The following is a 27,771-nucleotide window of genomic DNA, read 5'->3' on the forward strand; positions in this document are numbered from 1 at the left end:
AGGCGGAAGGATAATAAGGTGTATAATTTTCTATGATATTAACTACTTTAGAATATAATAAAATTATTTGATTGTACATCAGAGATGGAAAGTTACAAGAAAATTCGTTAAAATTATATCATTATAACGAAGTACATTATTTTTGATAGTATTAAATGTTTTGATTATTGTGATTGTTCCTTGAAGATGGAAATCCGAAACATAATAGAATAAAATTGTGTTTAACAGAAGAGTTGTAATTCAAATATTCGAGAATCTACCGACAGTAAAATTTCAAAATTTGGAATTACTCTCCAACTATTACTTTTACATTGCCGCGCTTGTTGTATCCAATGAGAATGCCTCGTTATATCTGCACTTGCACAACTATTTATTCGCAGCGGTTAACGTTCGAATCCTTAAAGCTGTACGCGAAGATACTCTGTTAACCGCCGGCAATAATCTTTTTCAACCGATTTTTCGAGAAAATTTCAAACAGAAAAAGCTATCGACAAAAAGACTTCGAAAATCAGCCAGTTGACAAATAATTGTCGGCGATGAATCGATCGGAGCGTTCTTTCAATTTCTTCGCTAATCGTTGAAGCGCACACTATGTCACTGTGATAGAACGATTACTTCTCTATTTTTAACATATACGATAAGTGTACCTATCGATCCAGGACGTTATCCTGTTCCGCGTGAAAACGTTCGTGAACAAACGTGTCCGGCAGGTTCGCGAACCTGTCCTTCACTCGATTACAAGGCTCATCGAGTCAATTTTGTCGACCAGGGGACGACAGAGTTTTACATCTCGGTGTTCTCTTCGGCCTCCTCGTCGACCTTGGGCAACATGTAAACACTAGGAATCGGCGGTACGTGATCCTCGAGCTTCAAGATCGGCTTGCAGTCTCTGGTGACGTCTACTTGATTGAAAGAGTCCTTTAGGATATTGATTTCGTTCTCGTGGGCGAACAGGCTTGTAGGCGGTTCTGTTCCACATATGTCGTTCTCGTCGGTGCCGTTCCTGTGGCACAGGTTGCCAGACGGAAATTGTCACGAGGTCAACGCGAAAGGATCCGTCGACAGCTCGTCCACGCTAGGGCTGGCTTTCACAGTCTCTTGCTTCTCCACCTGATGGCTAAGCCTGTGGACGATCTCGTCGTGGAGGATGTTGAAGCACATCGCCGTGAGCGCCATTCCGGACATTATGTAGCAGGAGCAGAACCAAATGGTTACGTTCTTCGACTCGTAAAGGCTTTGGCGGGGGTAGGAACCGGGAACCATATCGCCGAACCCGATCGTGCTCAGGCTCATGAAGCAGAAGTAGCTTGCATCTAGGTTTGGAACACGAAACAGGAGGTTAGCTGTGATAGGATACAAAGTATTCCGTTTTATTAGACGTGCATGGTTAAAGATAAACGTGGTTTGTGGCGATAGGTGTACAGTAAAATTTTAGCTAGAGATTCGCTTCGAAAACGTCATTTTAACTAAATCCTTGTTTCTTAGCACACGTATCGGTATATTTAACGTGATCATTCTGTACATAATCGAAGAATAAAGATGTTAAATGAATAAAATAAATTAAGCAATAGAGATACTACATCATATTATAATTGTACATTAAAAAGATATGAAGGGATCTTACAATTAGTGTATGGTTAATGCTTGCAGAACGAACTTTTCATTCGTTTTGTCAGTAAACCATCAAAAGTGTACTTTATTGAAAAAGATAAAATTACATTTTTAGCTACTATAGGTTATTAGTGTTTTTACCTGTTTTCAAAAGGAAAACCATACTAAGTATTTTCTTGAGTTTTTTTTATAATCCATTAACAAACGAAAGGAAGAAACATGTATTCGAAAGTAATTGTCACAAGTATTAAAAGTATGTAAATCACACCTTCACACACTGTATAACCACATGTTGAGAGTGCATATTTTTTAAATGCATAATTTCAAGTATTTACACCTATTGCCACACAATTTGTTTACCTAAAAATCTCATCGGATATATTAAAAAATGTAATTTGAAATGTAAAGAGAATCGAAAGTTTAAGTAAGGTAACTATAGTTAGTTTTATGAAGAAAAAAAATAATAACAACAAAATGAAATAGTAATCATAATAAAATTATTAATTTAAATTATGATTACAATTTAGTATGAAATAATAATAAAAAAAACAATGATCATAATTTGATTCTGTTGCCAAATAAAACCAATCGAGATTCAACTGTATTTGTCTTTGACATTTTCTATAAAAAGTTGAAACAACTTTAAATTCTATTTTTCGTTTTGGCTCAATCGTTTTTGTTGTTTTAACATGATGTTGGTCGCCATGCAAAATGTATACAGGATGTTCTAGAATCATGAGCCAAGTCGAAACATGTAAATTCCCGATGCTAGGAGAGATCGAAATGTCCTTTACCATTTCGCGATGTGAGGCTTCGTTTCCGAGGTATCAGCAAGTAAAATGTCGAGGACAACTTTCTATGTGTTTTGTTTATGTGTGTGTGTTGTTGGTCTGTTCAAACTTTTGAATAGCAATGTATTTCCACCATTCATACACAAGAAATACATGCAAATGCACGTGTGTTACGTTACATTATTAAGAATGAATATTTTTAATGCATTTCTGAGATTTTTAAAAGGTTATCTTCATTAAAACAATACTCGAAAGTACAAGCCTTACATAGTTTTGTCGCATATGGACCAGTGCATTTTGTACATAGGTTTTATTATTCATTGAAATATTTGTTAATCCTTTCAATAAAAATTAATATTCTTGTTACATTATTGATATGCAAAGCTACATAAAATAATATTCGTTTTAATACTGTTCAAAGAGAAAATATTTACGCGATTGTATGCTGAATGCATATATTATGAATTGCAGAAACAGAAATAGCTTGTGGCTTCAACGTGTATTACATATTAATACCATTATATTTGAATTTGTAGCACCAACGATAAAAATGTGCAGCTCTTTATTATTTTACGTGCTCCATGTATTTATATTTCGCAAACAAAGTCTTGTATTGCAAAATGGTAAAATAAATATTTTACTCTCCGGTTCATGCAGAATTTGCTCCAATTTGTTCCAACTTCTCTCATAATTTTTAGGATGCTAACTATGCATGTTGCTTTGAGAGTACATTGCTGCCTCGTTACATTATACGGTAGTTCTTAATTAATATTGAAAAGAGTTTTTCACAAAGTGGAAGTCCTATGCTAATATTCATTAGTATAGAAACAATTTAAAATAAAGAAAGTAATTGCGTAAGCATTTCATGCTTAGAAGTAGAGTTGAGTATTATTTTAAATAGTAGACACTCTGTTTTATTTTAAGACGTGCGTGTAACTATGTAAACGAAATAGTTACAAGTTGCAGTGTATTTTAAAAGGAAAAGATAAAATTTTATTTCCAGGATACAGAAGGGCTTTATTTTCCAATATTTTCTTTCGTTTTCAGTAGCTTCATTTGAAAATGTCTATTCTAAAGCAGATTTAATTCTATCTAATTTTTCTGAACGGAAGCATTTCCAACCCTGCTGAGTGTAAAGGGACTTATTTACTTCGAACCAAATTGAACAACCCAGTTGTAATCTTAACGATATCTTCTATACATATACATACACAAATAAGCATACCAAATTTCAAAAGTTTATATCAACTTTGCCTCTAAAAAAATCATGAAAATTGCCTTGAAATCTCAAAAATAAAAGAGTACCCTCTTAACCCTTTGACGAGTAAGTCAATATCAGCAACCGCAAAAACCATAATGTATCAATTTTTACAAAAATCTAATAAATGTCTAATATACACGTCGGCCATATTGAATCCGCCATTTCGAATTTCGAAATTCTGAAGGCAGATTCGTAATCAGCAACCGTAAAAACCATGATGTACCAATTTTTACAAAAATCTACTAAATTTCTAATATACATGTCGGCTATATTGAATTTCGAATCTTTCATGTCAGATTCGTAATCATGAATAAATAAATATTCTTTCTCTCCTGCAAAATGCGTTAGGTCGCATACGATACGTTTTCGAAAGACTAGTTGCCACCTTGGATAAACAGTATGGTTTCTCTTTTACACGTACCCACAAAGGACCAGCCGTCTAACTTGTGCAGAGTAAAAGCGCCTGCCACGATGTAGCAAACCATTGCGCCGAGACAAATGCTGATTGGTGCGAGTATGGTAACGTTGGGCCTGTCACCGGAGCCAAGACTCGACACCTCGTCCTTCGGGCTGGCTTTAATTTCCACTGTGCTCGTGAACGTTGACGCATTCGCGCGGACGTAAAAGGGCTCCTGCAACTGCAATTGTTGCTGCTGCTGCTGCACCAGTTCCTCTTGCTGACGCTTCTTCCTCATCCGCCTCTCTTTCTCCTGCGTCCGTGTCAATTTAAAAGCAATTTTTAAGATCGATCTACCAAGGAAGCGGCACCACTTTTCGCCCGTTGCTCGGAAAATGCTCAAACATTCGCCTCGAATAGATCGACGCGAAACGGTTCACACTTATCTCGATATACAAATCTCGAGCAACGGACGAAAGATGAACAATACTTTTTAGTCGTTGTCGATTCGATGGAAATTAGAATTTTTATTTATGAAGGACATTAATCGTCGTTGATTCTGAACATGGGGCGAGTCTGTTTTATGAATAAAATTAATTGAAGCCAAATCTTATTACAAATTAATATAAAATTTATGTTTTTAGTCATTTCACATTAAATAGCTTTAATATCAATAGAAATGTGTTACTAGTAATTTATAGTAAATAGTTAAGTAAATATAGGGGAAATATGAAAATAGATGGCGACGGGTTGAATTCAGTCCGTAAGTTAAAAGTTTCAACTAGAATCCGTCGCGTTTATTAAAATACATATTTGCTACTTCCAAGAAGAATCTAACTTTTACTCAAGTCCTTTCAGAATATGATACTGACTCTTGCAACAAGGTTTTCATAACTTGTTCTTCGCGTTACAAAAAGTCTGTGCGATAAACGAACGTAGTACGATCGAGCTATCTAATTATCTAATTACAATTAGCGATGCTTAAAGACTATTATTATAATTAATACGCGAGCACTCACTTCCATTCGTCGTTCATCGTAGCAACAATAGCCGCAGTTTGAGCAAAGGCAGCAACAAAGAGCGCGTGTAAAGACACCTCTGGCACACCTGGATAAGAGACCTCCAGCACTTGACAGGTAAACCAGAGTTAGCGGGATTCCAAGGCTGGCGTAACCCATGGTTGCGATCTTCCCCCATGTAGATTTTGGCGCTATGCTGCCGCAGCCTGAAAAGGGATCGTTAAATATTTAAATGGGAAAGTGCAGCAATGATTAATGAAGCTAATTCGCCTTTTGTAGCCGTGTAAATTCCTGTACACCGAGGCTTGAGTTGCAACTTTGGTCGAAGATCTTATAGAGTTGAGTCGCAAACGTTACAACAACAATATGAATAATGTTGAAGGGTTAATTATTGTTGATAAAGACTACGAAATAAAGATTCGCGATCATTTATATCTCAGAAACGGTTGACCTTTCGACCTATGTTTACTAACGCTTTATTACTCGGTACAGTGTGTCTTATATACCATATAAATGTCGAATGGTTTATGTTTAAACATCCTCTAGTTTTAGTCATTGCCCTATATGAGGTCCATCGATTCTATTTTTTTTTAGAAATGTTAGAGTGGTTTTGCAAGATTTGAAGTTATGAAGCTGTTGTTGGACAGTACTTGGTTGATTTAATTTTCTTCTTTTTTTTTGTATAACTCTGGTTATTAGTCTAATATCCTGACAACACAGTATCACAGTACACAGTATACACAGTACAACATCAAAACACAGTAACATTGTCCCAATTCCAAAACATATACCAAATAATTACTTTGGAAACGAGAGTTCCATCCTAGGTAGAAAATGAATTTTATGTCCGCTTTTTCTATTCGGTTCTCCCTGAAAGTCGCAGCCACATTTCCCCCAAACCAGGGCTTCTTAAACTATGGATCGCGACCTTAAATGGGGCGCTTAGCGAAATCTTGGGATCACGAGATTTTAATGTAAAATATTTAATATTATCTTTTATTTATGTTATTGCAAAAAATGTAGTTTTGATGAAAAATAGGGTGTATAATTGTCGTACTTATAATAAATACAATTTTACAACTTTTTGTTCAATTTTTAATTTTATATTTTTCTACGCTTCTAAGCAAATTCTAAAATTATATTTTTTCATATGTTGTTACCTAATCAATAAATCATCGCAAAATATTTAAATATCTTTGAGGTCGCGAATAAGAAAAAGTTTAAGAAGCCCTGCCCTAAACGAAACAAATAAGAAAACAACGCGCGAAGCTTTCACAGTCGCGGGCTCGGTCGCCTCTAACGGCGATTAATCGCAATATCGACAAATCGACCCGGCAGAGGGTGAGAAAATTTGCATAGAGAGTGCAATATTCGTAAACGAATGTTGCTCGGTATCTCGCGAGCCGGTGGAAAAAACGTCTCACGAAATCGAAGAACGGGGTGGGAGGCATTTTCGAGATACGAAAAACGCGGAAAAAGTAGGAGAGACGGGAATCGATTGGGCTGACGCCGCTTAAGATAATGGATCGCCTATTGGAATTGCTCTGGACCGTGCATGATAGCGGCTTGGAGTCCATTGCCGATGGAATTGCACTCGCGGAAACCTCGCGGAACTGCGCGGAAGCCTATTCGTCACTGTCGTTTCGCCTTATCGTTCACGACGGTGTGACCCTTTTCGTATCCGTTATCTGTTGCCATTTGTTAGGGACTATAGCAGATTGTCAACTCGAGTTTTATTGCTCGAGGAGCAACAACGTATAGAGAGAAAGTGCAGACTACGATAAATCTGTTGATCGCTTCTATCGTGATCGCTTCTATCGTGCTCGTTTCTCGAGTTCGACGATCATCTCGCGTTCTACCGTTGGGATCCTTCACGCTCGATTCTTACGTCGCACTCTCCTGCAGTTAGGTCAAAGTAGAATTAAAAGAGGAAAATCAGGAGGAAGATTAACCGATTCACTGCCAGGCAAAAAACCGTTTTGCCTTGGGCGCCAAGATTTAATACAGATGTGTCATCTAGGTTATTATTTTGATAATAAAAAGTGATACTAAATTTGTTGTTTTGAAAAGAAAATTTACAATCTGTATTTGCAATAATTCGTGACTCAAAAAGGTATAAACTTATCCCTTGAGTAATTGCAATCAATTCGAACTAAGAGACATCTCGTAGTTCCCAGTGAATGGGTTAAAGGGAATGAATTTGCTTATAGAAGAGGATATAATAGAGAAAGAGTTAGAATAGTTGGAAATAGTTGTCTGTACTGTTATATTATACGTAAACATTAATTATACCATTGTGACAGTATTACGATAATTGTTTCGGCAAATGGAATAGAAATATAAAAGTAGAATTGAAAGAGGAAAAGTAAGGGGAGGTAACTTGGTTGTAGAAGAGAATAAAATGGATGAATACCATCGTTTATATTTTCGTTTCTACGAATCTGTATTATAAAAGGTTGTTAGTAGTATTACATTATACCTGTAATAATTGTATTATTGTAATATTATTACGACAATGTTTAGATGGAAGAAACTAAGATATAAAAGTAGAATTGAAAGAGGAAAATTAAGGGTTCACAAGCATTTGCTTGCAGATGTGCACGTGTTTTCTTCTGTATCAATTTCTCTTAGAAATGACTGTTGTCCACCGTCCTAAAATTGTACATATATAAATTTCTTGGATTAGTTAGAAATATGGAGTGGTGTACACGTCTCGTGACTGTGGTCGTATGTCCAGTAAGAGAACCAATGACAGAGGACCAGTTCTAACACGACAAGCTATTCTTTCATGGGCGAGCAAGTGGCGCGAGACGGGATCGCCTGATCTCTCAATTTGTTGATGTGCCGTGACCAGTAACATCCCCTGATTTGTCAACTGCTGACTTTTTCTCGTGGGATACTTTAAAGACGAACTGTTTCACCCCGATGTCAATAGCACTAAAGAAATATACGTCTGTGTTGGAGAAAAAATTAGAGCTGTCTTGGAAAGAATATTGCACAATTAAAAAGATAATTTCGTGAAGTTTCAGCGGTGCACGCAGCTAAAACTGGAAATCAGGTTTAAAGTAACTTTACTTGAACTTAGGAAATAGATTTTCGGAGCATAAATGCGTAGGTTGTTCCATTTGTTCGCAATTGCATACAAAATTGAGGGGAAAAAATACATACATACATATATAAGTACACGCATACATTGATGAAGAAATAAATTTCTAACCTTACAGCTTTTATCGACATTCGCAATCGATTCATTAATTTATTTCAAAAGTAACGATGATGTATAGAGGATAGATAGAAGTATATGAAATTAGCTGTGCTCTGCGGTTTCAATCGTGTGGAGTACTATTTTTTTAACGTCGTTCGCATTTGACCGCGTGTTCCTTCGCGAATCAGTAGATGACTGTCTTTTGTTTTTCGTAACTCAGATGTTTCAATCGATATTTCCGATAGCTGAGTCGCAACCCCTTTTTACCCCCTTAGAGGTTGAATTACGAAATATCCTTCCCTATTCCTTGTATACATCATAAAGGAAACATCTGTGCAAAATTTCAGCTTTTTAGATTCAAGGGTTTAGCTTGGACGTTGATTGTAATCAGTCAGGGCTTCATTCTTGTATATATAGATAATGCAACGAGTGTTTCACATAATAATAACAAGATTTGACTGTTGTTTGTACACGCTTGGTGAATATTACTAAGTTTGATCAAAGATCGATTACAGCTAGCAGAGTCAGATGTTTGGGCAAGCTTTGCAGGCTCGGATTCGTCTAGAACGCAACGAAGCGAGACTTGGAAAACTCATTGGGAACATGTCCAAGTTTGACAAGCTGTCTTATTGTTAGACCAAGGAACTGGTCCACAATGACCTCGTTACGCCCGCCTCTTGAACTCTCAGTAGATTCGATATAATGAAGACTTCCTGTCCAACAAGCGCAAAACTCTAAGTCCGATAAATCATAGCGCCGTTCAGATATCGATTAAAGTGGTTGTCAACTAAACACTGCTAAAATCAATGTTCGAGGTGTGCTTGCATGCGTATGATTGATCGCATGTGTCCTCGAAACTTTAACAGAAACGTTACCATATACGCCCTTAGCTTCTCTTTTTTTTTTTTGGGAAGCGATTTACATAATCTCTTTTCTAGTACTTGATACGTTTTTAAGGGGATAAACTTAGCAGACTTTCTTGGTAATTCAGCAGATCGTTTAAAAAAAATATATTTCCTTGAAGATTTCTATTTCAGTAAACCAAATGATGGCATGTACAGTATACTGAGATATGTACAAAGAAATATGAGTCATTGTTGCATACAAAAAGAGTATGCGAAGTACATATATTTACATTTGTGTTAACATTTAAAGTGAAGAATAATCCTACGTAACTTTAGTTTGTTCTGAATAGTCAGCCTTATCTGTTGATAATAAAATTAAGTAAGTTCTCTTAACAAGCGAGTTATTGAGAGCAATTCATAGTCATTGCTTCATTAATGATTAAGAAATGTTTTGATATCTTTAGTAGGTTATTAAATTGAGATGTAAATAAATTTTATTAAAATACTAAGTAGAGCGTAATAATTAGTTCAGTAAAATCTCAAAAAAAAAAAATAGACACAGATACGTCGTTTCAATTGCTAATATAATAAAACTTGTGGATTGCTTTGGATGAATGAAAACGAATTTGCTTCATTTTATTCCTTGGAAGTTGTCTGTATTTATTCTTTATTCTAATTTGCATACTTTTTCTATCAGTTTATGTCACTTAGTTTACTAATCACCACTGAATTATCCTTCGTCTTCTATACTCATTAATTTTTCCATACCTGTGTTGAAAAATCTCTTTGACTTTGATTAGAATAGCTCAGTCAGGCATTTTCTGATTGCCTGAAACGTTTCCGAAAGCTTTTTTCTTCAAACGGGGTTACAAGCTTTTCGATAACCCTGAAGAGTAAGGTGAGAGTTCATTCACACCCGAATCAATCAATTTTTGTCACCGTCTGATTTGTCTCATGTGACCGAGCGTTATCCGGATGGAAAAAACATGTTTTCTATGAAGCGAACTAGCCCCAGCTTTTTCAATGCTTGTTTTCAATCGTTTCAGTTGCTGATAAAACAAACTCTCATATCGAACGATCGATCAAACTCCAACAGCAGGAATTGGATTATTTCTTCCATATTCCACGAACAAGTAAAATAGAAAAAGTGTTAATAAATTTTGGTAAAAAAAGTTAAAAAGAGATTTAATAGATGCAAGACTTCAGATATAGCGACTCTTGAGTACAATTATAATCAATCAGCGTAATATAATCGAAAGTATTAATTTCTTCGTTAAATCTCTCTCACCACTTCATTGACAATAAAATTATTTATTCCGTATAATTTGCCTCTTCGAGCTAAATAATTGTTGAAAAAATATTTTTCATAGCTTTATCCTCTTACGAGGTATCGAACCATTTCGGTTTAAACGAAACATCTTGTATAATGTAACACATCTATGGGGCGAATGTATTTTGAAATTCATTTTTTAGGCAAACATTGAAGCAAAATTTTTATTTCAATTGAATGGAAATGTATGGAAAGTGAAGTATGATTATGGCATTTGCAATTTCATATCTAGGGTTGAAAGGGGTTCCAGTGCTGCATACCAGATACTCTCTAAGCAATGAATTCGTCTAAGAATGTAGGAACAGTGCTCGAAATTCGAACAAAATATTATTAAACTTTGCAAAGATCACTAATCCCAAAGTTCTCATTAAAACTTTAAATTTAAATTTCGACTACTATGTTTTTGGTATATTAAGTTAAAATGATAAGTGATACATGCTATTTTACTGTGGTTCCTCTTAAAATTTCTTTGTTTACTTCTTACGAATGTGTAACTTCTACGTTAGGAGTAATTTCGAGTTCCTAAAATATTAAACACGAATGTTTTAGAAACATTATTTCATTACATATTTTTCACAAGAATAATTTGATGAAATAACTCGTTCTAAACATCATTCACAGTATCACGTTTTTCTTCTGCCACAGAGTACAGTCTAAGCGGCAACGTAAGCTTCTAAAAATTATAACACAAATGGTTGAAAAATGCTATTTCATTACATATTTTTGACAAAAATAATTGGGTGAAATATTTCGTTCCTAACATCATTCACAGTCAATTTCCTCTGATAACGTGCTTACCTCCTTGATGGAGTAGTGCGCGATAATACAGCGCAGGGTAATACGTAACTTTTAATATAGTTTAACGTTCGCGTTCCGTAGTCGCGGCTCCATCAGCGAAATCTGTCGGTTGGTAACACCGTGAGATGAGAAATCAATTAAATGTCTTTATGGCGGGGTGTGCGCAACGTATTGACACTCAAACTTCTGAAACATCGTCGAGAGCACGGGGAACGTCGGCGTCGTGACGTTGGGAGGTAAAGTTTGCGACAACTGCATCTAACGTTGCTGCATCTCTATAATGCGCGGTAAATAGTTCTGGAAGTTTAGCCACTTTTCGAAACCGTCGCTCCGGAGCCCGAAAGTTCACGGTCCGTTCCTATTCGTTAATTACTCTCTTCAAGAACTCGAAGCTTCGTCTTAAATCGCTCCATAATGGTGGCCGCTGGTGGCCTGGATATTTCATTTTAACCCCAACTTAAAGAGAACGCGAAGCTTCTAATTATACCTGAAGTGGAAGCTTTCGAAACCAAGTATCGAGGAAAAAAAATTCGAGGACTCGCGATGGATACGGTACGTTCTCCTTTCGACCCGTTTTTTTTTTACTTTGCATTTCTATCAGGAGATGATTATACTCGGAGAAGGATAGCTTGTTTTGAAAAAATTGGCACACTGGCTGAATGAGGTTCTATAGTATAGTTATACGTCGATACGTAGCATAGTTTGTGTGAAAATAAAATAAAGTTAGGGAAGGTAGTGCAAAGTATTGGATGGCCTTGGACGTAATAATTTAACACTAAAACTACCCAGACACACTTATTATACGTACAAAGTTGTAGTTCTACACTACCGCTCAAAGGTATCCGGACACTTGCTCTTGTTCCATAAAATATAGTTTAACTTTGTACGAAAAGTATTTAGAACGCTTATATCAATCGTAATTATTATTGTTATCTTTTTTGAGGTATCGTAGCATAATAGAATTAATTTTGATATATAAATTGTATAACGAGCATGCAGAAATAAAATTTCTGCATAGAAATACAAAATCTAATGGAACGGTCTCAATGCTTAAAAGAATTTCAAGTTCCACTTTGTTTCATCTCTATGGCGCAGAACGAGTTCAGGAAGTTCTTCGATATGTATTAAGTGTCTGTAATATGTTGACAATATTTTCATGTTCTCTTGAGAGAGATAAGAATTAGTGCAAGATTAGTGCAAGATTAGTGCAATCAGTAAAATCTAACCGTGGCGGATACATCGATGAATCTAGTATTTAATTTTAGCGTAATTTTTAATTTAAAACGATAGATATTTCGTAAGAACTACTAATAATATTAATACATATGTATTTCGCAAGTGTCCGGATACTTTTGAGCGGTTGTGTATATCTTTGTAATTAAAGGGAGGGAAGCAAACTAATTTGTCAGTCAAATTAACACGTGATCAGAGGAAATTAACTGTGAATGACGTTAGGAACAAGTTATTTCATCAAATTATTTCTATGAAAAATATCTAATGAAATATTGTCAACAAATTTTGTTTCAATCTTTTGGAGCTTAAAATTAGATAGCCTCTAAAATTGCGATAAAAGCATTGTTAATAATTGAGTGGCTTTAGTGACTTTGAATGAATAATTAAGAACATGGATGAAATTGACTGGCTTGGTAGTGTTAGTGTTGAAGCAGGTAATTGTTCGAACAAGAAGGGCTACCCTTGGGAACTACGTTAAGACGGCGCCCTTCAAAGGAAGGAACATTAAATTAACTACTGCAACACCATTACAATTATTTTAAAAATAATGTTTCCAGTGAATGGTTATATGCGCCTACGTATCGTTACATTGTTATCTCAATCATTAATATTCAAAAGTTCGTTCGATATTCGAATATTAAGTTCCATAATTTTCTGCTCTATCATTTTCAAGTTATCATTTCATTCTTTCATTATCATTACTATGACGCTGGTTGATGGGGTGAAACAAATTCTGTGATTCTTAGTCCTCTCCAACATTTGAAATTGCTGCATATGGTTCAACGTTTTCGAGTCTAGAGCCTCCCAGGTTTACGCAATATTATCCCAATATTAAGCAACATCTTACAGTAAAAAAAATATTAACCGCAATATAAAATCTAACTTCGCTGTCAGCACCCACTGTTGATGACTCTGACTAATCTGTTTTTGAAGTAGTTTCCAAGGAGTCGATAAATCATTCGCATTGTCAGGAACACGGGTTCGACATAATTGTTCCCCGACCCCTTTCCAGAGCTCAAACTGGGTTATTCTCGGAGCTATTTAAACAATTCTCTCGCGTATGGTCTCAATAAACGGGCAAACAATTTTTCATCCGACGCTTTTCAAAAACACCATATTACGCCTAGGTGGTGGGATACATAGTTGGCAAAGGGTGGTTAGAGGAGGAGAAGGGCGGGGGAGGCATCGCGGAGCAAGAGGAAAAGCCGGAACGGTGTAACGAGATGACGGTATCGCGATAAAAAAGGTAACAGACACGAGACACGCGAAGCGGAACGAAACGAGAAACGGAAGAGACTCCGGGGATTATTTATATTCGCTGTAACCGCAATCCGTGGGCGCATTTTTCGCGAGACGACCGACCAAACTGTCTGGAAAACGAGGAGAAATTACATCGGTAAAAATAATAGACCCTGACCGCTATTGGCTGGACCCCCTTACCAATTTACGCCCGCAGGATGAGCAGCGAAACGATAAAGGCGTGCCTGTTTCACGCGGTAACGAACGACGCGACTTCTCTCTGTGTCTTCGGCGTCGTCTCTGCCGCGAAAAATCGATGCAACGCGATTCCCGACTGTACACATTTTTGCCATTTGTGGAATATATTGTAGCGGGTATTATTTATTTAAAAAAATGTTCTTTTTACGAGTTTGAACATCTGGTGAATTTATTACGGGGTTAGGCTATTCTAGAAGCTATCAAAGTTGGTACGATATCGAATGGGACGTTTCAACTTAATCCAAAAATAGAGAGCCATCGTTTGTATAAATTTGGAGGATTCTAACGTCACAGAATTCTTTAAAATTCATTTTCTGAAACGTCTGTCCTCGTCATTTGAAATTGGGAAAGACGAGATTCTGTGAAACTAGACAAATTTATGAAAAACTGTTTGAAATGTAATTGCATGATGTACGTATGATTACTTGAAGAACGAAAATAAACTGGTGGCGTTATTGTTTTACACACATTACGCATTTACTTATACAGGGTGCGGCCGAATAACATGTACTAGTGGACTCAAGGTGATTCCTTATGGAAAAATAAGAACAAAATATGGAATAAAATTTTGTTCACTTAAAGCTTAGTTTTCGAGAAAATCGAGTTTGAAAATCCTATCCGTACGTATGCGGTTACGGATGATTTTGAGTTACAGTTCTGCTGTAACTGACTGCTTAGGCAAATAACTATTAGAAGAAGTCTCAGATCATTGTTTATAAACATGATACGCGTTATACGATGCTCGACGAACCGTAACTTAGCCGTAACAGCATACGCACGAATAGGATTTTCAAACTCGATTTTCTCGAAAACTAAGCTTTAAATGAAAAAATTTAATTACGTATTTTGTTTTTACTTTTTCATAACGAACCACCTTGTGGCCACTAGTACATGTTATTCGACCGCACCTTGTATATAACGTGGCAATGTTAGTCAATAAGACATATGTCCACGTGCGTTGAAAAATAAAGAATATAAACAATGAGGTTGGTCCATGTTTGGGGACGAAAATTAATTACGTTGCAAATATTTATTATAGACAAATAAATTACAATTGAATTAGTGTGAGAGAAGAGAAAGTTAAACAAATTAAACAGAACATAATATTGACTTCGAATAAACTGTTTTTGTATGCCAAATAACATAATCTACTTCGTACCTCTCATATATAATATAATATTTAAATATTATAAACCTGGAGGTATCCCAAGGTATGAGAGGTATCAAGTAAATTATGTTATTTGGGATAGAAACACAGTTTATTCGAAGTAAATATTACGTGCTGTTTAATGATTATATTGTTTATTTTTTGATACATTCAGAGACAATATTAATTGTCCAATAATGTGAGATTATGCTAAAACAACGATGCATGTGCAATGTTTGTATTCTTCATCATCTGAAAGTCATTCACACATTTCCTAACTGTGCAACGTATTTTTTCCAATTTCCACGCATTGTTCGTTGGCATTTAATTGGTTTTCTCACAATCCAACTTGCAGAAGCGATCCATGCGTTTCATTTATTCGAATATAGATATAATAGAATATATTATACAGATATAGATTAGATAGATAAATTATACATCGAAACACTCAAAATCCAAATTAACATTCAAAAGATCGTCTTTCGTAAACGATTTCCGTGCAAGTGCTTCATTGTTTCATTCTTAAGTTCGTTAATCGTCGCTTAAGTGCTCCATTCCTTCGTGTCCGTAGGATAATAGCTTACAATGACACGTAGTTAATCAAATAATGGAACATTACGCTTCCATTGTGTCACCGGAATCGTTGCCACGTTTCCCATGTCTCTTGGAAATGATCGCGATCTGGAAGAGAAAGTGGCCTCGAAGACCTTCCTTCAGAAAACTAAGGGTTGATGAGCCCCTTTATTGGAGCGACGATAGCCATCACCGCGGCCATTCCCGTTAGAAGCTCGAATTCCTCGAGGAGAACCCTTCAAATATCTCGAGGAAAACGTTCTAGCGAAAAGGTTCTTCGACATATGTAGAAGTGCCAGCAGTTACAAAGATTTCACGAAGCGGAAATAATTATAACCATTGTATAACACTGTTCAAGATACGATTCTCTTATATTTTAGTTAATTTTCAAAAGTAAAATGCGAAAGATATCAGTCGCAGTTTCCTAACATTAATTGATTTGATAAAATTTAAGAAATGTTCAGTAAATTTACATTTTTGAATCAATATAATTCATCCTGATCGGAGTAGAAAAATAATATTTTTGACTGCAATGTGAATGTAAATGGTAACTTTATGTTTTTCCATTTTCAATTTCAAAAATTTATAAAGCTAGGAATCACCAATTTCTTTGACACTTGATTAACTTCTTCTACGTTTTACTCTGGGATCTTTTGTTTTAGTTAAAAATCTATGCTTCTTTATTTAGTTTCCTCCTGTCGAATCATAAGAATAATACAGTACGATAAATAATAAAATTATGAATAACCAAGTAAAAAGAAAGAAGCAAGTAATAACTTAAATAAACGATCTGATGTTGGAAAACTTGCTCATAAAAATGTTCCCAGTCGAATAGATTTCGATACGGTAAGAGTAAAAGGAAAGGTGTTCCACGATTCTCTAACTTTTCCCTTGCTCGAGTAAACGACCTCATTAATCACATCCAAACCATTCCGTATTATAATAGGTATACTTTCATTTGAATACGCAAATATTCGAACACCGTAAGAAGAGATTTAACGTGTTTGACCATAAAATTCAGTGGATGCTATAGTGACCAAGATTTTCTACAAACCGCGATTACCTGTGCAGTTACTCGTCGTTGAAGCATTGCGATAAGGCTTTACCACCAGCTGCTTTTACGACATGGACGTGACTTCTTCCCCTTTTTTAAGATTAAAGAAACTTTACGTACAATTACCGCGACGTTCGTATTTTATACTTATACATACGAAGACGTAAAATTCTAATTAAAATTGGAGAGCCTCGGAGCCTTTCCTACTTGGCTTTTTTCACCGACAGACGCATCGTAAGCACGCGTTAGAGTAGCGACGCGATGTCGTTTATATAGGTCAAATTAGAAGGGAAATTGGTAACTGGAATTCGCGAACGCAATATCATGTTTCAAATTTGCAAAACTCTGTTATTAAAGAGCACCGATTAAAAAATAACCGTGATGTGAATACCAAGGATTTTTCGACAGGGGATTTAAATTTTGGATTTTTAATTACCAAATACGTTAGCGTAGCTTTGCTGGACATTCAAACGATTCTATTTTTAACGTTTGTTTGCAGTCATGTATACTGTTATTTTAAATACAAAATAGAATATATTCCATGTTATTTGCGTTCTATTAACAAATAAAATTCTGAAGTCTTTTTGAAAATACTCTTTATAAATACATACAAATGTATAATATGTATAAAAACTGTTTTTGAAACGGGACTTTAAGACTTTGTTAATGAAACGCAACTGGCATGCAGGATATTCTATTTTTTTTATTTTAAATAATAATTTTAAAAATAAAGATTGATAATACATGAAAAGGAAATTAGATTGGCGAAGATATAGAGTAAGAACAACTTTTCATGTACGTTAATATGAAGTATTTCTGAAATCGTGGTCTTTCTGTAACATTTCTGGGTCAACACCACTTCGCCTCGTTCCAATTAACATCATGGTTATTTTTTAATCAGTGGTCTTTAACGACGGAGTTTTCTGAATTTGTTGAACTTCTATTGTGTTCACGAATTTCAATTTCCTAGTTTCCCACTGGTTTGACCTACATAAACGACATTGCATGCTATTCTAACATATGCTTACGATGCGTCCATTGCTGGAGAAAGTCAAATAGAAGTTTCACATCACACATTATACAAAATGAAGCCTTAGTACCTTTGCAACAGCTGCGAACAATTCTAATTTACTATCCCATCATGATGATGACTTTTTTTCAAAGAAACTTTGTAGTATTTTCGTCTATAATTTTACTTATGTATTTGTTCATGTTTCAAGAAGGTGTACAAATTTCTATAATTTGTAACAAAAAGACTAATATTGGAAGAGCTATAAGCTGGAGCATAAGCTTAGCTTACATCTGAATTACTGCATGATTACCACGATAACTGACATCTTTAGAAATAAACAATTCAAAGTACTTTCTAGTGTATAAAATTGTCTTTATGGTTCGTACTAAAATCGTTTCAAAAATGTGGAGTATAACAAAATAGTAAGAATGTATAATATAAAACATTATATAATAAATATTAATTTCTCAAGACATTTTTAAATACATAGTCATCGTCAAGAGTCAGGGATTTCACGAAGAACACAATTCAATTCCTCAAAGACCCTACTCGATACTACAAAATTCAACCTACCTAGATAATCAATATATTGTTGCGACGGGGAGTGGTGCTTCGCGGAATACTTATTATAAGAAACAAGATAATTAAACAAACAGCAACTCAAAGCTTTTGTTAATACGTTGCGTATGTTACTTTGCTCGTGCAACGCTCTTCCATGGCCCGCACATTTTTACGCGCGTCGTATCTCATCGTACCTCGTCGTAACTCGTTGTAACTTGTCGCCGATCTCAACATTTGGCTTGTTAAAGACGAAATATCTCGTCACCCGTACTCAATGTGTTAACCCTTTGCACTCGAGGCCTTTTTTTCTGGTATCTGCCAGCAACTCGAGATGTTCCTTAGCATTCTATTGCCATGAATTCTAAGCTATCTAGACTTGAGAATAAAGTCACCTTTACCTCGCGGACAATCATTTTATTGACACTTCGAGCTCCAAAGAAAGATTTGCTGCGTGAATCCTAATGGTGACTGTGAGTCACCTCTCGAGTGCAAAGGGTTAATAACAGGTCAAGAATAAAAATATACCTAAAATATCTTGCGATTATTCAAATAGTTACTGGTTCCTCAATAGCAACCGGAAGGAACAGGGTACTCGCTTCCGCTCGTTCAAAGAAGCAGCTTCACATCGTCGCGGAAGATCTTTACGTCGCCACATCTTCATGCATCTTCATGCATCTTCATGCATCTTCATGCATCTTCATGCCGTCGCAACAATATTATCTAACAAACGTAGTCGCACCAATAAATCGACGCTACTCTAAACCAGAATATAAAAAAAATTCCTAATAGAATAAAACGTCGCGTACAAAGAAAAAGAACGTAACAGCGTCGTAGCTCGCAATCAAGACGCGTTCTCACGCGGTATGATTTACGGAATGCGGTATCCAGGACGTGGTAGCGCTCGAGAACAGGCGACGTCGACGTGAACGACTTATCTTGCGGGTAGCATTTACGTCCCGGTTTCAGCTGTTTAATTTACCGCTCGAAATAATTTGCATACGGCAGGACGAAGCGTTTTCGTCGTGCAATAACATCTCGAAGATGAGCCGTGTGCCGCGTTAGGCGAATGCATCGCGCCACACGCTGCCGACTAGCGCCGGCGGGATAGGTGAGCGAACAACCCCCGTTTCGCCATCCCTGACATCCCGCTCCCTGCTTCCCACGGTTTGTCGAGGTCGTTTCGTGGCACAGGGTTGTCGGGATCCCCGACGTAACCCCCGAGGTCGTAATGGTAAGTCTCTCCGTGCGAGGACCCGAAATTAATAACGCGACCTGGCGCAAATACGGCGCACATAATTAAAGCGATATTACGATCCGGGACAGCGGGTGTATCGTCTACCAAGCCGGCTGGCTCTGGGCGGATGTTATTTAGCTGCGAGCCGTTGGGCCGCGACTGAATGCTCTTCAATTCGTAACTTGGACGAACAGAGGGGCGAGGGAGACTGTTTGCGAGCAGGTGATTTATATTGATCCCCTGTTTCGATGAACGAAGGGTACCGGACCTGGAAACACCCGGATAACGAACAGTTCCGTAACTCGACGGCGAGCTCGCCTCGAGGATCGAAACCAGCGGTTCTTAACTCTTTCGACCCCAGTGGGACGTACACCCTCGTTCATAAATATGTGGACATTTACTATCTTCGATGAATAATTAATATACACCGGAAATGATTACTATACAACTTTTGTTGCCAACTTCTATATTGGATGTGTATTTAACAACATTTAGTAATATATTCACATATTCAATTTTATAGTGGAACTATGGAATTGTTTAGATAGAAATGTTCAGAAAGAATGTTCAATATATCGAAAACATTTATGGCGAAATGCTACAAAACAAATGATATAATATTACTTCGGATACAACGAAGAAATTAATAGTGTCCAAGTTTGGTGAAAGAAATTTTAACGTTATCCAGTTATCTCTATAGTTTTTTTTATCATCGATAATGTGATATTAAAAAAAAAGTATTAATAAAATATATTCGCAAATGCAACATAAACATATCGAAACGTAAATGATAGAATTGATATTAACAGATTCGCAGCTTTTATTAGGTATTTATTTTTTATTAAGGAAGTGTTCACATACTTCTGAGCGGGGGTGTATATGTCCCAGTAGGGTGGTTCTTCAAACGGTGATTTTCGAAGTTTATCCCATTCACTGGCAACTACGAGATGTCTCGTAGTTCAAATTGATTGCAATTACTCAAGAAATAAGTTTAGAGCTTTTTGAGTCACGAATTATTGCAAAAGGAGATCGTAAATTTTCTTTTTAAAACAACAAATTTAATATCACTTTTGATTATCAAAATAATAACCTCGATTACACATCTGTATTAAATCTTGGCGCCCAAGGCAAAATGCTTCAAATTTGCCTGCCGGTGAACGAGTTAATATTCTCAGCGTCTTGAATGCTTTGAAATAACTAAAAACAAATTCCTTAAAACTCTCAGCTCTCTATTTCAATTCTTAGTACCTACGCAAATAGGTCGAATTCTTCCACTTAAAATATAGAGGAAAGAAAACTTGTTGCATTCTGATTTTCATATTTTGAGAATAAAATAACAGAAATATTACGAGATGGTGTACTCTTATAGGAAGTCGAATGCTCTCCAAAGAAAGACTTGTAAAAATCTCGTAAGTCTAACCGGTGTAAAGTTAAACACTGGCAAAGTTGAAATTATAAAAATTTTCAAAGTACGTTAAAAATTCAGAAAAACAGACAAATTCCTATAATTTACCGCTAGGTAACTCTTTGGATTGCAAGCGTGAGACTCGTGATATGGAATTTTGGATGAACATGGAAAACACGAGTCTGACATGTCGTATAGAAGCGCGCAAAGGATTTTTTACCTGTTTATGGAATGTACGGTCCTAAAGTAAATGGTAGGACTAGGGGTTAACACGTTGACGACTAACGGCTGTGGTAGAAATTGGCCTATTTTGGACCTAGCTGGGAAAGAAACATTTTTCCACATGTTTCCTACAGGCCTTAATGTTTTTTTAATGTTACGAGGACGATGCATACAGCTGGTCAGTAAAAGATTCGGACACTGATACCATTTTCACATTTATGTTCTATATTATTAGATGGATGAGGAGCTACAAAAATGCATTACATTATGTTACACTACAGTATATTGGGCATATATTAGTTGAATATTGTTATTAGTTGAAAAACTCCGGGGAAAGAGATAAAATGCAAAGACTTTGCTAATACATTTGTATCTCGTCTCCTTTCTTCGCGTATTACGTAACGAATTTATAACAAATCAGTTTACACGGTTCCTTTGAAAGATAACGTTTTAATAATAAGTTTCACGTATCCCAAGCACGTACAGTTACATACGAAATGTTCTTCTTCGCAACGTCACCTTTCTCAGCAGAACGAAACAGACACGAACACGAAAGCGTATGTTTTAATTACATTTGAACGTACATTATCATATCTTTGGAATTAGAAAGTGAAAGGGCAAATCAGTTTATTAATCTTAAAATGACTAAACATCATTGAAGAACAAAATAGAATGTAACACTATTGTCGGCTTATTTAAAAGGAGTCTGCATCTTTTGTTAGAAAAGAACTTTTCATATTAATATGTAGCGCGACACACAATTTTGGTCATAAATTCGCCGTTTCTGAATGAAATTGTTTGCAATTTTTATAGGTGCATATTAGCTCATATTGACACACTATTGTTTACCATGTTTCAAAAGAATTTCAAAAAGACTTGCAGGATTACAAGACTTATACATATTTTTCAAATATTCGGGATGGCATATATTTTTACGGTTACTTACCTATTTTGATTAAAAGCAATTAAATATAATACAGCAGGATAGTAATTAGCAACACCTCCATTATTTTTATAACACATTTTTTGTTCCTTTCGGCATTGAATTGACTTCTTTTTCATATGTATGTGAATACAGATTGACCGATTAATTCGTGCATACTGTTACAAGGCATATTAAATGCCTTATTTGTTTCTTGAAATCAAGCATCGAAAGTAGATAATCAACAACACGGTTAATGTCGATAGGTTACCAGTACATAAAGAAAAAAAAGGATGGAATCCCAAAGAACGAGAAAAGCGCAAGCCTAGAAAATCTAGGAGGCTACAGAAGTGAGAGAAAGGGATGGAAAAGTGCATAGGGGAAAGGAATGGAAACGATGAGGAAGGAAGCAAAATGAAGCATCGCGAGAAGCAGGCGAAAGGGTACGTAGACCAAGGAGTATACCGAAATAGAAAGGATGTGGATGGAATACCGAGGGGGTTCCCAGAGACGGTGTATGCCTCTGATGTATGAGATACTTCTCTGCGGCAGCTTGTACACGCCGACAGCGTCAGCGAAATGTTGTCCCATAAAGTATATCTTGCGCGCTGGCTTATGCTGCGAGCGGGCCAGCAAGATGTTTCTGCTTCATGGAAACGCACATTTAGGGTGCGAGCGCTTTGGAGTCGACACCACGGGAGATAAGTGCGACGATAGGGTTGAAGGATAAACCACTTGGGGGCTGTTCGATGCCCTGCTGTGTTTTGTAGCTTTTGCGCTCGCCATTATCGTCGTTGGGGATCATCGACGAAATTTTGTCGTCAGCGTGTAATTACGTTTGTTGATTGAGATCGTTTACAACCGCTAACGTTACATTTGAAGGCTATAGTATTTAGACAGGTTTGTAATATAGAATATTTCAGTCCCAATGGACCGTAGTCGGATAGGCAAGTTTCATAATTTATAAACGACGATGGAATGTTACTTAAGTACTTAACAAGTACATATAGAGAAACATGACGGACCTCGTAACGGTTTCAAAGAAAAATAATAAAAATAATAATTCAATCTCGGGCGAAAATTCTTTTTTCTTAATCGTTGGCTAATCGTTACCGTTTTGCAGTGTAAGATGTTTGTATCTCGTAGAAATACGTCGTGCGGGAACAACGAGGTGCGGGAATAAGGATGCGATAAGGTGGGAGCGTATATCACGTGGAAAGCCATTCGAGGCTATATATGTATGTTGCAACCCGTCCATGGGGTTGCCGTTATTGTGGCGATTTTCGCAGCGAGCGTTTTACGATTGAACGGATCGAAGCAAATTGCCGAGTTTTTACGAAATACGACCGAGATCGAAGATAGACTAGCGAGGAACAGGCCTGCAACACTCTCTGCTAGTTGGTGAAGCGTCGAGGAATATAAAAGATGAGAAGTGTACAAGCAAATTTATTATGGGTCAAACGAATATTTGCGTACACAGTTGTTTTTTTTTTAACGTAATTGCCTTTAACGACGCAGTATATTAGTGTATTCATTATTCTCAAAAACAATACGTTGACTTAGGAACGTTAATAATTTACTGTTTAGAAGTAGTACAAAGAGATGATAATTTTGTAGTCAAGAAAATATATTTGCACACTTACGGTTTTTCTTGAATGTATATACGGAATGTTTCGTTCAAATCAGAATGATTAAATATCTCACGAGGAGATGAAACTATAAAGAGATGTTTTTACAAAAGTTATTTGATACAAAGGGGTAGATTTAACAAATAAATTAATTTGCTTGAATGGAACCTATATATTTTATCCATAAGACGGTAGCATTTGTTTAGACAAATTCATCGATATTTATTGTAATATAAAGCCTTAAATTGGAGGTCGTATTTAATAGATTTAACATAGTCGATCGAACAATGACAGAACATCTTGAAGAAGGAAAGAAGAAAATCAATAAAAAAAATCCAAAAGTGTCCCACTTCTTTACAGGCAGTTATCTTAAAAAAAGAAAAAGTGAGTTGCGAATACTTCCTTGACCCACTGTATCTAATCCCATGGCTCCACGAAGAAAGGATAAGGACATCTACATCCTTGATATACGAACTGGTTAATAATTCCGTGGACATCACAAGTATGTCGTGGAAATTTGGAAGCCGACCAAGAAAGTTTCGTGAAAGATATCCCATTATACTCTACCCTATATTGAAACTTCCGAGACGAGGAGTCGTTTATTAGATTTGAACTTGGACCTTGTCCAAGATTAGTTAACGTGTAGTTTAATCAGGACACGTGTATCGAGGGCGATCTTGCGGTAACTTTCTACTATTAACGTTTGTTTGGGGGAGAGAGAAAGAGAGAGAGAGAGAGTCAGTTATTCAAGGATCCTTGAAATAGTTTCATTCTGGAGTATAAAGTGAGTCTTCATAGTTTGCATTGGGGATGTTAAACATAAACTGTTTTAATAACAAAACTAATAAACTATTATTGCAGTTGAAAATATACAAACTAGTGTAAATATACCATAAGTATATTTCTATCGATTAGAATTTTACATTTTAATATTTTACATACTACATTAGTCTACATTACGCCACATTAATATATAAAATATTAATCTAGACTGACATTACCTTTTGCATACTCTTACTTAGTATCTTGAAAGCTTTCTTTCCAAATACTGAGCATTAATAAATAGGTAACCAACAATACAATTAATAAATTCCAGAAAGTAAACAATGAAAATAAAATGCCTATAAACAGCCTCCTGCTGTTAGAGTCCCAACAGACGTGTACGGAAGACAAGTCTAACGTAAATGTAATGTACAGAGTTATGATAACGCGAACTATGCCAAAATGAAGGAGTTACGTAAGGCAAAGTAATGTCAACAAGAATAGAAATAATTGTATTGTGATGTATGGATTCAGTGCAATAACTAAAGTGACAGTTATCCACTTAAAAAAACCAAGCAAGCAAGCAAGACGAAGTCTTGTCCAGAATTCCAGCTGAGAATTCGGACACGCTGTTCAGAATGATAATGAACATTTTTCCTTGGCGCGAATTCGTCTCCACTTCGTCGCTGGAGTGTCGCTTACCATTTAATCGACGTCCGTGGAAATTTGCCTTTATTCCAGCGACGATGAACACCGCCATTTCGACGACTCGAATACGGTTCCCCTCAGCGTAATAAGAAGCGTCACTGAACGTTCACAAGGATCTGGAAGAGTGCACGAAAATTCCACGGAATCCCGGAAAAATTTATAGCCCGGATGTTTACCGACGCGAAATTCTCTCAGGCGCCCCTAGGCAAGGGTCGTGGATAGCGCGGCTTTATTTCGTTTCACTCCTGCAGCAGGGAGGTGGTGGCTATTAGTAGTAATTACTGGAAGAATAAGTCTCTACTTAATACTTCCTTCGTACGCCCTTTCATCTTTTGCCTCCACGAGACGGTATACTCTCACCACCGTCGCCCTTTGACGGTGTAAGCTATCCACCACCGGATTCGCTACATTTTCTCGCCCGAAACTCTCTCATACGTACCCACCTTCATTCCGGCTTAGGTGGCATTAAACGGTGAGAGGGAATTATCACTCGTGGCTCAATATTCTGCTTCCTTCGTAGGTACACTCTCCTGTATTCTCAAGTTTGATTTTTGTCGCTACCAAGGGTGCAGTCTAGTACTTTGCATCAAATATCGCGGTTTCTTCATAGTTTTCATTTTTGTGTGAATTAGCTTGATCGAAAGAAAAATGATATGTGTAGATTTGTTGGTGTAGTTTAACGAGACTTTCTTTTGTTCTTTTTTCGAACTTTGTTTTAGCAGATGATTGTATTCCGTTTGAGTACGATACCGAAGAATATTCAACTTCAATGATATACCTGAGTCCAGGTACTTTGTTAATTCGAATTGGAAATGTCTTAAGAGATTACTACAGTAGATATTTAGAAATATAGCGAAATGGTACTCGTTTAAACAGGCGTATACAGTTTTTTGGTCCTTTTTCTGTCTTAGAATAGTTAGAAACGGAATTTAAAAAATTTTAAGCTGATCGTACATGATACCATGAATGCTTTGTATCTTTTTGAAATAATTCTGTATATATGGGCGTGTGCATGCAGGTCATGCATGTTGTGTTCTGTTTTGCATTATACATATTTTAGAAGTAATTCATCAGAATATTTTTAAATTTTGTTTGGAGACTTCTATATACATGTAGGCCACTGATACCATTGAATTCTTAAAATATTTTGTATGAATGGTTGCATGTTTGTCTCTGTTTTATTTCATCGAAACATCATAAAACGTGATATACTCGTTAAATCATATGAGGTACTAATGGATAATAAATCTTCGAGGGTGTAGGAAACTATTGATATAGGTGCCCCACATTTCACCTTAAAAGTAATTGATCAGAAAATCACAAAATCTGGTATAGCGACTTCTATAGAATATAACATAGAATATAGACTTATATTATATAGAGGGCATTAAGGGAATTAAATTTTTGGAAAAATTCTATATCTATGTACATACATATGTCGATCTCTGTTTTACCGTATATTGGATTAACTGCATTCATCAAGTTCTTGACTAAAAAACAAGAAAATTGACTTAATTTCCCTTCAATCCTAAACTTCGTCAGTAATGTCGAAAGCGAGAAAATTTAATACTTTTTAAACTAACGCGAGGGAAGTTCTTCATCAACGTGGGCAGCTTTTTAACTTTTGAAAACGTCGATTGATCGGTCATTTCGATTTCGACAGGCCAGAAGTTCCGTTTGAGAGACGGAAGTGACAGGCGTAACGGCGATATTTAAATTGCGACCAGCGAGAACTGTCGCCAGCGACAGGAGCATTGACCGCGTGCGACAATAGCAAGCCCTTGCTGGTAGGTGCACGTTTTTTTGTACACAACAAAGCGAATCACCAGGGCGCGAACTGGTCAGTTGCTAGGCGATGCCGAATAGGTGTGGCGCGAAGTAAAAGTACACAAAGAATAATGCAATGGAAGTGTTAAGTGTCGACCATTTTACACCGAAGCTTTCCACAATCATGTGTGCTTTTTACGTTTCGTGAAATTCTTTTCTTTAAACAAGTAATGATTTACTTTATGTAGATTTACCTGTGTAATTTACTCTATGCCTTATTGGCTTTAATTAACAAAAAAGAAAATCGGTAATAGGGTAACTTTCGTATTTAATTTTTCTTTCAACTTTCGATATTTTGATCCTTCAATTTTCTTACACAAATGTTAACTCGAACTGCCGCGACACAAAATAAAACCATACAAAGAATAATGTGATAAATGTGTTAACTGTTTTACTTTATGTCTTAGATGTGTCTTATTGCCATTTAATTAACAAAAAATAATAATGGAGTGAACCACCCTCTTTTTTAATATATTTTCTTCAGTTTCGATCCTTCAATTTTCTCATAAATTATACAAATCAGAAACAAATTAAAATTCAGTTTCCTTAACGATTCCTTTCAATAATTTGAAATATGATTCTGTCCATTAAAAAAGATTATCTTTGCTGCTTGCCAGAAGCTTCCAATCTTTCATACCATGTTGATCGACATCTGAATGCCGGACTAACCGGCACTCTACCGCTGCAAAGACAAGTTTTCGCTATGATAAGAGTAAATCGATGACCCAG

The 27,771-nt window shown here is 36.2% G+C and overlaps 1 protein-coding gene across 1 annotated transcript in view; it reads right to left on the reverse strand.

Annotated features, from left to right (window-relative positions):
• Positions 1 to 698: 698 nt before the first annotated feature.
• The window catches only part of LOC128881317 (TWiK family of potassium channels protein 7-like), a 102,396-nt gene continuing 75,323 nt past the window's right edge, over positions 699 to 27,771 (reverse strand). The window contains exons 3-5 of the mRNA XM_054132259.1: positions 5,080 to 5,285; positions 4,085 to 4,373; positions 699 to 1,313 (exon numbers count right to left, since the gene is read on the reverse strand). Of these exons, the coding sequence (XP_053988234.1) occupies positions 1,033 to 1,313; positions 4,085 to 4,373; positions 5,080 to 5,285 (776 nt within the window). The 3' untranslated portion in view covers positions 699 to 1,032. The remainder of the gene's footprint in view (positions 1,314 to 4,084; positions 4,374 to 5,079; positions 5,286 to 27,771) is intronic.

Source organism: Hylaeus volcanicus, chromosome 8 (assembly GCF_026283585.1).
Source record: "Hylaeus volcanicus isolate JK05 chromosome 8, UHH_iyHylVolc1.0_haploid, whole genome shotgun sequence".
NCBI lineage: Eukaryota > Metazoa > Arthropoda > Insecta > Hymenoptera > Colletidae > Hylaeus > Hylaeus volcanicus.